The 12209-nt window shown below is 50.6% G+C and overlaps 1 protein-coding gene across 1 annotated transcript; it reads left to right on the top strand.

Moving 5' to 3' along the window:
• The first annotated feature begins 7735 nt into the window (after positions 1 to 7735).
• LOC311622174 (selenide, water dikinase 2-like) lies at positions 7736 to 11494 on the top strand. The gene has a single exon (XM_084883045.1). The coding sequence runs from the start codon at positions 8104 to 8106 to the stop codon at positions 9445 to 9447; it is 1344 nt and encodes a 447-aa protein (XP_084739171.1). The 5' UTR covers positions 7736 to 8103; the 3' UTR covers positions 9448 to 11494.
• The last annotated feature ends 715 nt before the right edge of the window (positions 11495 to 12209 follow it).

Below are 12209 nucleotides of genomic sequence, written 5' to 3'. Positions count from 1 at the left end.
CCGGGCCTGGCCGCTCCCAGCCTGGCAGCTGCTGCTCCGGGCCTGGCCGCACCTGACCCGGCTGCTCCGGGCCTGGCCGCTCCCAGCCTGGCAGTCGCTGCTCCGGGCCTGGCCGCACCAGACCCGGCTGCTCCGGGCCTGGCCGCTCCCAGCCTGGCAGCTGCTGCTCCGGGCCTGGCCGCTCCCAGCCTGGCAGCCGCTGCTCCTGGCCTGGCCGCACCAGACCCGGCTGCTCCGGGCCTGGCCGCTCCCAGCCTGGCAGCCGCTGCTCCGGGCCTGGCCGCTCCCAGCCTGGCAGCCACTGCTCCTGGCCTGGCCGCACCAGACCCGGCTGCTCCGGGCCTGGCCGCTCCCAGCCTGGCAGCTGCTGCTCCGGACCTGGCCGCTCCCAGCCTGGCAGCCGCTGCTCCTGGCCTGGCCGCACCAGACCCGGCTGCTCCGGGCCTGGCCGCTCCCAGCCTGGCAGCTGCTGCTCCGGGCCTGGCCGCACCAGACCCGGCTGCTCCGGGCCTGGCCGCTCCCAGCCTGGCAGTCGCTGCTCCGGGCCTGGCCGCACCAGACCCAGCTGCTCCGGGCCTGGCCGCTCCCAGCCTGGCAGCTGTTGCTCTGGGCCTGGCCGCTCCCAGCCTGGCAGCCGCTGCTCCGGGCCTGGCCACACCAGACCCGGCTGCTCCGGACCTGGCTGCTCCCAGCCTGGCAGCTGCTGCTCCGGGCCTGGCCGCTCCTAGCCTGGCAGCCGCTGCTCCAGGCCTGGCCACACCAGACCCAGCTGCTCCGGGCCTGGCCGCTCCCAGCCTGGCCGCCGCTGCTCCGGGCCTGGCCGCACCCGACCCGGCTGCTCCGAGCCTGGCCGCTCCCAGCCTGGATGCTCCGTGCTTGGCTACTGCTGTTCTGGGCCTGGCTGCTCCCAACCCGGCTGCTCTGGACCGGGCTTCTCCGGGCCCAGCCACTCCGTGTCTGGGTGTTCCTGGACTGGCCACCCTGGGCTTGGCCGCCTCTGCCTCAGGCCTGGCTGCCACTGCCCCAGGTCTGGCTGCTCCAGTGCTGGCCGTTGATGCTCTTGTTCTGGCTGCTGCTGCTCTGGGGCCTGGCCACTGCTGCTCCGGGCCCAGCTGCCACTGCCTTGTGCCTGGCCACTCTAGGCCTGGTCGCCGCTGTTCCAACATTCTGTCCCTTTTTTCTCCTTTTTTTTTTCTTTTTAAAAAAAAAACCAAAACGCATTTATGTTGCAATGTTGGCTGGTGCGTTGAGTTCTGACTTAGTCTTTGATTTTTCAAGATCTTCTTTGTATTCTTTCTTAAGTAATTTTACTATCATTTGCTCTCACTTGATTTCTTCACATTGAGAACTTCTTTGGTTTCTTCCTCCTTGTCCTGGGAGCTCAGCAGGTTGGCCTGTGGCACCCCTTTGTTCTCCGTGGGCTCCCGAGCTGCTCCAGCCTGTTGCCGGGGTCGGCGCCGCCCAGGAAGCAGCCCCCGTCCTTGGCTCCGTTGCCAGCGCTCAGCAGTCGAAGGCTCAGGGGCACCCCCCCCCCACTCGGGGCCCCGTCGCCCGGCTCCTTGCTGGCACCCGGCTGGCAGGTGTCCGGCAGGGGCTCCTGCTCCTCGTGGCGTTCCTCCAGTCTGGAGCTTTCTTTCTCCCTCCCACTAGGGGAGTCCAGGATCAGAGTCAACAGACTGTCCTCTGCGCACAGTGTGCGCGACTCCGGGGGCTCGGCCTTTCGCCGCGCTCCCAGGACTCCACCTCACAGCTCCGTCTCCCCCTGCCCGAGCCTGGGTCCCCAGGGACTGGCCCAGACCTGGAGTTCGGGGAGGTCTGGACTGAGGCTCAGAGCTGCCGCCGGAGGCTTTGTTTCTTCCGGCTAGGGTAATCCAGCATCAGAGTCAACATTCAGTCCTCTGCGCGCCATGTGCGCGCGACTCCGGGGGCCCCGCATTTCGCCGTCCCCAGGGATTGTCTCCCCCTGCCGGAGCCTGGGTCCCCAGGGTCTGGCACATAACTTGGGGCTCAGCGCTGCCGGTTCGGGGGTTCAGCCCAGGCTGGGGGTTCTATTTCCTTCCTGCTAGGGAACGCCAGGCAGCACCCAGCCCTCTCCTCCTCTCCGGCTGCGACCTCTCCGCGCGCGCGTGCGTGCGAGCGCGCAGCATGTCTCCGTACCTTAGGCTTTTTTTCAGCTCCTCTGATTTTCCTTCTGGTTTTCTCCCTCCTTCCTATTGTAGAGTTTTCAGTCAGTCGACTACCTGTAGCTCTGGGCAATGTCCACTCTACATTTTAGTTGTATTCCCTTGAAATTGTTGTGAGCTGCTGCGGCTAGGTGTATACCCGAGCAGCCATCTTGGATCCTCTCCTGGATGCTTATTTTTAAAGAGTCATGATAATAGCTCTAGTCAGTTTGGCCAGTGGATAGAGCTTTGGCCTGCAGACTAAAATGGTCCCGGGTTCGATCCTGGTCAAGGACACATGCCCAAGTTGTGGGCTCCATTCCTAGTAGGGAGCATGCAGGAGGTAGCCAATCAATGATTCTCTCTCATCTCTCTTTCTTCTCTCTGAAATTAAATTTTTAAAAAATATTTTTTTTAACAGTAAAGGGGGGAAACCAAGATGGCAGCATAGGTAGACACCTGAACTTGCTGCCACACACAACCACTTCAAAACTACAACTAAAAGACAAAACGGACATCACCCAGAACCACAGGAAGGCTGGCTGAGTAAAAATTCTACAACTAGAAGGGAAGAGAAAAGCACACTGAGACTCACAGGAGCTGTGGAAGTAAAGGCAGAGGTACAGAGGTGCGCGTGTGCATGGAAAGGGCTGGCAACTGAGTATGCAGCTGGCTTTTTCAGCTGGGAGACACAAGCTACCAACTGCTCTGAACTCTAGTTCCGGGTGAGATTCTGGGGACCCAGACTCATATGGGGAGAAACTGGACTGTCTGGCAATGGGTGGAACTGGAGGGCGGCTTTCTCTAAGAGGTGCTTGCAGCAATTACCACAGGACACTGAGACGCAGGGGGCTCTTAGGCCAGGGCTGATGGTCAGCCATTGCTGTTTGCTCTGCCCTGAGACTCAGCTCCATCCAAGCTGAGTGAAGAGGTTTTTGCATATGAATGGCCTGGTCCTTTGAAATCTAAACTTACCTAACAAACTGAAGCTGAGTCAGTGAGACCCAGAACATCCAAAAGAAGGCCCAAGGCCCCACAGCAGCTTGCATTGCTTCACAGCTGGGCCTCATCTGGGCACCTCCAAAATCCAAACAAGAAAAGGAATCTGCAGATCTCTCCATAGTTCCTGCTGGGTGGCCTCAGGTAGAGGCTAAATTAGCACCTCCTTGGAGATCCAAGAGCCAGTGTACCCAGGGATCAGAGTAGGACCATCCAGATTACAACTCCTCAGATCCATAAGGGACACACTCAGGGGGCAGACTCAGTGAGCACCAAAGCCCCACTGAAGCAAGTCTTGCCCCATAAGGGTGTCTTCAGCACAGAAGTTCTCCCACATAGACACAGCTGATCCTCACAGCCAATTGGCCTGGAGGTCAATTCCTCCCAGTGATACCAACAACAATCAAGGCTTAACTACAACAAGATTGTTTACATAACCCACAAAGGGGTGCACCAAGAGTGTCCACCTTAGGTAACTGGGGAGACTGAGCCACTGGGCCCTATAGGACACCTAGCACACAAAGCCATTCTATCAACTCAGGGAAGCAGCCAAAATGCAGAGACAAAGAAACAGGTCACAAATGAAATAAATGGAGGAAAGCAAATGACTAGATATAGAGTTCAAAAACACAGTTATAAGGTTTTCCAAGAATTTTCTAGAAAAGGCCGATAAATTTAGTGAGACCCTCGAGTATATGAAAAAGGACCAACTAGAAATTAAGTAAATACTAACTGAAAGGAAAAAAAAATAATATACAGAGATCCAACAGCAGACCAGAGGATCGCAAGAATCAAGTCAAAGATTTGAAATACAAAGAAGCAAAAAAAAACACCCAACCGGAAAAGCAAAAAGAAAAAAAGAATCCAAAAATATGAAGATAGTGTAAGGAGCTTCTGGAACAACTTCAAGCATACCAACATCCAAATTATGGGGGTGCCAGAAGAAGAGAGAGATCAAAGATATTGAAAACCTATTTGAAGAAATAATGATAGAAAACTTCCCCCACCTGGTGAAAGAAATGGACTTACAAGTCCAGAAAGCACACAGAACCCCAACAAAAGGAATCCAAAGAGGACCACACCAAGACACATCATAATTAAAAAAAGACAGAGCAGCCGGGACCGGTTTGGCTCAATGGATAGAGCGTCGGCTTGGGGACTGAAGGGTCCCAGGTTCGATTCCGGTCAGGGGCATGTACCTTGGTTGCGGGCATATCCCCAGTGGGGGGTGTGCAAGAGGCAGCTGATCGATGACTCTCTCTCATCGATGTTTCTAACTCTGTATCTCTCTCCCTTCCTCTCTGTATAAAATCAATAAAAATATATTTTTAAAAAGACAGAGCAAAAGACAGAAAATCATAAAAGCAGCAAGAGAAAAACAGTTAGTTACCTACAAGGGAGCACCCATACCATTGTCAGCTGATTTTTCAACAGAAACTATGCAGGCCAGATGGGAGTTGCAAGAAATATTCAAAGTGATAAATAGCAAGAACCATCAACCCAGCAAAGATATCATTCAGAATTGAAGGTCAGATAAAGAGCTCCACAGATAAGAAAAAACTAACGAAGTTCATCACCACCAAACCAGTATTATATGAAATGCTGAAAGGTATTCTTTAAGAAGAGGAAGAAGAAAAGGGTAAAGATAAAAATTATGAACAACAAATATATATCTATCAATGAGTGAATCTAAAAATCAAGTGAATAAAAAATTTGTGGAACAGAATAATCTGGTGAACATAATAGAATCAGGGGCATAGAAAGGGAGTGGACTGACAATCCTTGGGGGCGGGTGTGGGGGGGGGCGGGAAGAGACTGCACAAAATCATACACCTATAGATGAGGACAGTGGAGGTGGGGGTAAGGGCAAAGGGAACTAGGTGGAAGGGAGCTGGGCGGGGGGAGGGCTCGGGAAGAGGAACAACTGTATTAATCTGATCAATAAAGATTTAAAAAAAAACTCAACCAAAAAAAAGTCATGATAATAAAAACTTGAAGAAAAAATAATTACAAATTGTGCTAAATGCTGAGAGGGAACAGTCCTAAGGGGAAAGTCCAAAGAAATAACCAGGAACAAACTTATCTAGTCACTTATTAACCCAGGTGAAGTGACGATAGTAAGAATAGAATGTTTTTGGTTTCCATTTAGTGACGTGCGAATCCTTCACATGTACAACGTGCTGAACATTTTGCAAACAACATTTGGTAGTTGAGGATTCATACAATCCTTTCACAAGATTCTAAACAGAGATTATGGCCTTCATTTTACAGAAGTGGAAACTAGCATGTGAAGAGGTTAGATAGCCCTAGCTGGTTTGGCGCAGTGGAGAGAGCATTATGCTGTGGATTGAAGGGTCCTGGGTTCGAATGTGATCAAGGGCACATAACTCAGTTGCAGGCTTGATCCCCACCCCTGGTCAGGGGGTGTGCGGGAGGCAACTAGTAGATGTGTCTCTTTCACATCCATGTTTCTCTATCTCTTGCTCTCCCTTCCACTCTCTCTGAAACAAAACAAACAAAAATAAATGGAAAAAGATTATTGGTAAGGATTAACAACAATAAAATTTCTAAAAAAGAGAGATTATATAACTTCCTCCAACCCAGACAGCTCAATGGGAGAAAATTCAAAGGACAGACAAAACCCAAAGGTCTTTTGTTTCTCTATATATATTCCTTTTTCATGACCTTATTTATTTTTTGTATTTTTTATTCTGAAATATAGTATGCTTCTTTTTTTTATTTTTTAAATATAGCTTACAAAAAAGTGTGGGATGATTTAAAGAACATCGTGCAACACCACCCAGCTCAAGGAACAGAATTTAAGATAGCCCAGTAATCCTTAAGCTAAATTTTGTTATTCATTCACTCTTGCCATTTAAAAAGGTTTTTAAAAAATATATATTTTCTTATTGATTTCAGAGAGGAAGGGAGAGGGAGAGATAGAAACATCAATGATGAGAGAGAATCAAGGATCAGCTGCCTCCTGCATGCCCCTACTGGGAATGGAGCCCTCCACCCAGGCATGTGCCCTGACCTGGATCAAACCGTGGCCTTTTGGTTCATAGGCAGATGGTCAAACACTGAGCCACTCTGACTAGGCTTTTAAAAGTTTTTATCATTGCCCTAGCCCAGTGGTCGGCAAACCGCAGCCTTGGTTTGCTGCTCTGTTGACTAATGAGTTTGCTGACCACTGCCTAGCCAGTTTTGCTCAGTGGTTAGAGCACTGGCCTGTGGAATGAAGGGTTCAGGGTTTGATTCCGTTTGAGAGCACATGCCTAGGCTGTGTGCTCGATCCCCAGTAAGGTGCATACAGGAGGCAGTCGATCAATGATTCTCTCTCACTGATGTTTTTTTCAAAGTATGTAATACATTAAAATGTTTTAAAATGTTCTTTATTTTTAAATGTTAAAGGAACAAAAAGGCAATACACTGAAAAATCTCCTATCCTCTAAGCCAGGGGTCTTCAAACTACGGCCCGCGGGCCACATGCGGCCTGCAGAGGAGTCTGATCCTGCCCGCCAGGTTTTTTGGGCAGTGAGCGCAGCCGAGGTGTTACAGTAGGAATTAGTAGTTCATATAGTCCGGCCCTCCAGCTCTCTGAGGGACCGTGATCTGGCCCCCACTTTAAAAAGTTTGAGGACCCCTGCGTCTAAGCATTTCATTTTTTCCCAGAGGCAATGAATATTAACAGTTCCAGAAATATGCTGTTGCACATAGTTCCCCCTCTTACAACAAATAGTAGTATTCCACAGTACAGTTCTGAAGTTTGCTTAGTGAACAAACATCACAGGCACATAACCTCGTGGTCTCTGGAGCAGATTGGATGCATGTACTGCTCCAGTCTACTTTGCCTGTAACTGTGAATAGGTCATTTAATCATTTTCAAAAGATTTCATGAGAATTAAATAAGTTAATATAGGTAAAGATTTAGACCTGTGCCTATTAGAACTGTAACTATTAGCAATATAATCACATCGATGATTTCTCATCATTTTTTTACAGTTGCTTGGTAGCTTATTATATAAATATATCAATTTATTTTAATCATAATGGATAAATATTTAAGTTGTTTCCAGTATGTTGATATTATAAACAGCACAGCAATGACTAACGTATTATTTTTCCACTCGGGCTGGTGACATCTGTTGGATAAAGTTCTAGAATTGGATCTGCTGGACCGAAGGTATTCTGTGCAGTTACACCTTTAATAGATCCTGGCAAACCGCCCTTCGTGGATACAGCATAGATTCTCACATCCATTAGCCTAGACGGATACAGAGACTTGAGGAGAGAAAAGTAGGTGAGCTGCTGTGTTGTCTGGATGACTCAACTGATGCCGGGAGAGAGAGACTCAGAGCTGGTGGTGGAAAGAACACCAGAACCCAGACCGGTGTCTGGAGTACCTCAACTTTGTTAACGTCCTTTTAAAACTTGCATTATTTTCATGCAGCAGTTTCCTTATCCGATTTCTTATCATTTTTTCCGATTTTTTCCACAGGTTATTTTTCCGACCCTTGGACCCCTGAGGTTTGCCAAGCCTGCGACCTTCCCGGTGCCAATCTGCTGTGCCGGCCAAACTGCCTCCAGGGGAGCAGAGCTCCGCCGCCGGGCGAGCCCATTCAAATCGCAGCGAGGCCGGCGGACGGGAGCCCCGCCCCGAACAGCCGCCGCCAAGTTCGCAAGTTGGAGGCCGTTTGTCATACGTCAGTCTCCCGGCCTCAGGGGCCCGCCTCCGCGCGCCAGGGCGGCTATTGGAGGAGAGGGCTGTCAGTCAGCAGGCCCCGCCCCGGGGAGGCCGGCCCCGCGCGGCGTGCTCACAGTTCCGCGCGCGAGTCGTGCCGGTTGCAGTCGCCGCGGCCACAGCGGTTGTCTGTCCGCAGGCGCCGGAGCCTGAGGTAAAGGCGGCCTCTCCTCCGTCCTCTCCCTCCCGCGGGCAGGCGCGATGGCAGACCCCGGAGCGGCGGGGGCCAGCGGGGAGGCGGCGGCCGCGGCAGGTTCGGCGGGACTGGCGGGCTTGTCCCTGGGGCACGGCTTCTCGAGCTACCGGCCCTTCGAGCCGCAGGCGCTGGGGCTGAGCCCGAGCTGGCGGCTGACGGGCTTCTCGGGCCTGAAGGGCTGAGGCTGCAAGGTCCCCCAGGAGACGCTGCTCAAACTCCTGGCGGGACTGACGCGGCCCGACGAGCGGCCCCCGCTGGGCCGGGGCCTGGGCGGAGGCCATGAAGAGGTGGCCCAGGAAGCCGGCCTGCAGGTCATGGCGGAGCCCAGCCCGGCCTGCCCGGCCCTGGGCATCGGCATGGACTCCTGCGTGATCCCCCTGAGGCACGGGGGCCTGTCCCTGGTGCAGACCACCGACTTCTTCTACCCGTTGGTGGAGGACCCCTACATGATGGGGCGCATCGCCTGCGCCAACGTGCTGAGCGACCTCTATGCCATGGGCATCACCGAGTGCGACAACATGCTGATGCTGCTCAGCGTCAGCCAGAGCATGACCGAGGAGGAGCGAGAGAAGGTCACCCCGCTCCTGGTCAAAGGCTTCCGGGACGCCGCCGAGGAAGGAGGGACCACAGTGACTGGCGGGCAGACCGTGGTAAACCCTTGGATCATCGTGGGAGGGGTTGCCACCGTGGTGTGCCAGCCCAATGAGTTCATCATGCCCGACAGTGCCGTGGTTGGGGACGTGCTGGTGTTAACCAAGCCCTTAGGAACCCAAGTGGCTGTCAATGCCCACCAGTGGCTGGACAACCCTGAGAAGTGGAATAAGATAAAGATGGTGGTCTCCAAAGAAGAGGTAGAGCTGGCCTATCAGGAAGCCATGTTCAATATGGCTACCCTGAACAGAACTGCTGCTGGGCTCATGCACACGTTTAATGCCCACGCCGCCACAGATATCACAGGCTTTGGCATCCTGGGGCACTCTCAGACTCTTGCCAGACAGCAAAGAAATGAGGTGTCCTTTGTCATCCATAACCTGCCAATCATTGCCAAGATGGCCGCCATCAGCAAGGCCAGTGGGCGCTTTGGGCTCCTTCAAGGAACCTCAGCAGAAACTTCTGGGGGCTTACTGATCTGTTTGCCAAGGGAACAGGCTGCTCGCTTCTGTTCTGAGATAAAGTCTTCCAAGTATGGAGAGGGCCACCAGGCGTGGATCGTGGGCATTGTGGAAAAGGGAAACCGCACGGCCCGCATCATCGACAAGCCCCGGGTCATTGAGGTCCTGCCTCGTGGGACCACGGCCACAGCTGTGCCTCCAGACCATCCCAACGCCTCTTCCGAACCTAGCTCTTGAGGTGGAACACAGAAGTGGTTTGGGCCTTACAGCCTGTGGACACAATCATGGATGATTCTCAAGAGTTGACTTTAAGAACAGATTTCCAAAGAAGGCTGCCTGCATAGGAGTTCCACAGTTGCCCTTTCTAGGTGATTGACTCAGCCCATTATCAGCTGCACATCCAAGGCCAGAAGTGTCATTTTGGACTTTGGGGGAAGGTGGTTTTGTTTTGGCGTGGAAGGGGAGCACAAAAACCTGTTTTCTGTTTCCAGGAGCAAAGTGAGGAAATTCCAATCTGACAATTGGGGGGGATGAATATACATATGCAACTAAATTTAGACCAATACGGTTGATAAATATAAATTATTAAGAAAGATCTTATAAATGCAATGACAGGTTCTTTATTAGACTTTTCTGAAATACTGTCTCTTTCCTGCTCTGGACAAGAATTGAGCAGCTTGTCCAGTGACTGGGAAAGGAAGACCTGCAGCCATGTGACCTGGTCTCTGTTAATGATGCCTCTTCCTCTAAACCCCTTTAAGGACTGGGAGAGGCTGACAAGCCCCAGAGCTCAGGCCATGGTGGTCATTAAGATGTTAAATTTTGTGTTGAAAATTTCTGATGATTTCATCAGTAAACTGATTTCTAGTGAACTAAATAAAAAAGCATTTTGTTGAAAAGTCACCTGACTAATGTTTGGATCCTTGGAGTTCTGAATCTTTTACAGTGTTATCAAATGAATCAATTAGCTGAAACCGGTTTGGTTCAACGGATAGAGCGTGGGCTTGGGGACTGAAAGGTCCCAGGTTCGATTCCGGTCAAGGGCATGTACCTTGGTTGCGGGCATATCCCCAGTAGGGGGTGTGCAAGAGGCAGCTGATCGATGACTCTCTCATGGATGTTTCTAACTCTCTATCTCTCTCCCTTCCTCTCTGTAAAAAATCAATAAGATATATTAAAAAAACAAATGAATCAATTAATACATTTAGAGTCTGGACCAAGTAGAGAGTTTTCTCACCTTTCCCTGATCCTGGACCAGGATTTAACCCCCAGATTTAGGTTTGCATTCTCCCCCTGAGTTGACAGCAAAGGACAAAACAGACATACAAGGTGGAAGGACTAGAAGGTGGGAGAGGAAATGGCAAACATGCCAACAGTCCTTGGAAAATGAAAAGTAGGTGGAAGAGAGGTAACTGACTTAGCGGAATAGAGGCAGCCAAAGTGTGAATGCCTCCTGAGTTGGGGAATTCTAACAGGAAGTGAGGAGATATGCTCCAGAGATCCTGAGGGACGTGGGATCAAGGGTGGGGATAAAAACAGATTCTGGCCCTGGCTGCTTTGACTCAAGGGTCCCAGGTTCGATTCAGGTCAAGGGCACATGCGTGGGTTGTAGGCTTGGTCCCCATAGACTCTATGGCATAGAGGGCCTGTGGGTGGCAGCCAATCAGTGCTTCTCATCATTGATGTTTCTATTTCTCCTTTGGAATCAATAAAAATATCCTATATAATAAAAGGGTAATATGCAAATCGAACAAACCATGGAACTACCTAGCACTCTGAGGCTCAGTGACCACCAGCGAACAGATGCTCAACCACAGGGGGAGTGGTGCTGGGCTAGAAGGCGGGAACCTCTCAGTGGGACATCCTCAGAGGCTCCTGGACTGCCATGGGGTGCAGCCTGGATGAGGGACCTCCATGCCCCTGAGTGCACCAATGCTGTGCACTGGGCCTCTAGTATTTAAATAAACCAGATTAGGTGCTCTCCCCTCCCTCCTGGTTTACACCCATGCCTTTGCCTTCCCCCTCTTCCCCACAGGTGCATTTCTCCTAAGTTCCAAGGGCCTCTTTTGCTTCTGTAACTTGTTTCCTGGACCTACGCAGCACAGCTCACTTCTTCTACCTCTGTAACTTTCTAAATCAACTTTCATAATTTGAAGAGAAAAAAAAAAGTATTCTTTAAAATATATCTTCTTTATTTAGCAATCAATTTGGTGACTGAAAACAAAAAGTGTGTTTAATCACAAAAAAATAAATACAATAAAACATTAAAATAAAACAAGTTGGAAGTTTATTCAGAGTAATTATATGTTTTAAAATTCTCAAACTTCTCCCTGGTTCACACAGCCAGAAAATGCTCCTCAGCTTGGCAGATAAAGGGAAGTTTATTTTATGGAAAATGTGAATTAAAAAGTACTGCAAAATCAGGGACACCAGGCACAGCAGAGGACAGGGGACTTGACCAAAAACTGAAGAATAAAAGCTGAAAAATGAGGGCCCAAACCTCTCCCTCTGCTTTTAAAACACCACAGGAAGCTCATACCGCTGCTGATGGAGAAAATGAATGTGCCCAGAAAGAACATAAATAGAAACATTTGAGGAGCCCCCAGTTAAAATCCCTGTATGGCAAAGCTGGTTTGGCTCGGTGGTAGAGCGTTGGTCTGCGGACTGAAAGGTCCCAGGTTCGATTCCAGTCAGGGGCATGTACGTTGGTTGCAGGAACATCCCCTGTAGGGGGTGTGCAAGAGGCAGCTGGTTGATGTTTCTCTCTTATCAATGTTTCTGGCTCTCTATCTCTCTCCCTTCCTCTCTCTAAAAAATCAGTAAAATATACATATTTTTTTAAATCCCTGTATGGGGAAGTCTCCCAGTAGAACCTCTTCACTCGGGCACATTCTTTTTAATGCCTAACTCTTAAATAGGAGCAGTCTTTGGAGGCAAGCCTCCAACTTGAAAGAAGTCAAAGCTAAATTCAGGAAAGGGACAATACAGGGAGTGGAAGA

The sequence above is a fragment of the Pipistrellus hanaki genome, assembly GCF_964339955.1.
Source record: "Pipistrellus hanaki genome assembly, chromosome: 4".
NCBI classification, from domain to species: domain Eukaryota; kingdom Metazoa; phylum Chordata; class Mammalia; order Chiroptera; family Vespertilionidae; genus Pipistrellus; species Pipistrellus hanaki.
The sequence above is the reverse complement of the archived record's forward strand: the minus strand, read 5'-3'. Positions and strand labels throughout refer to the sequence as shown.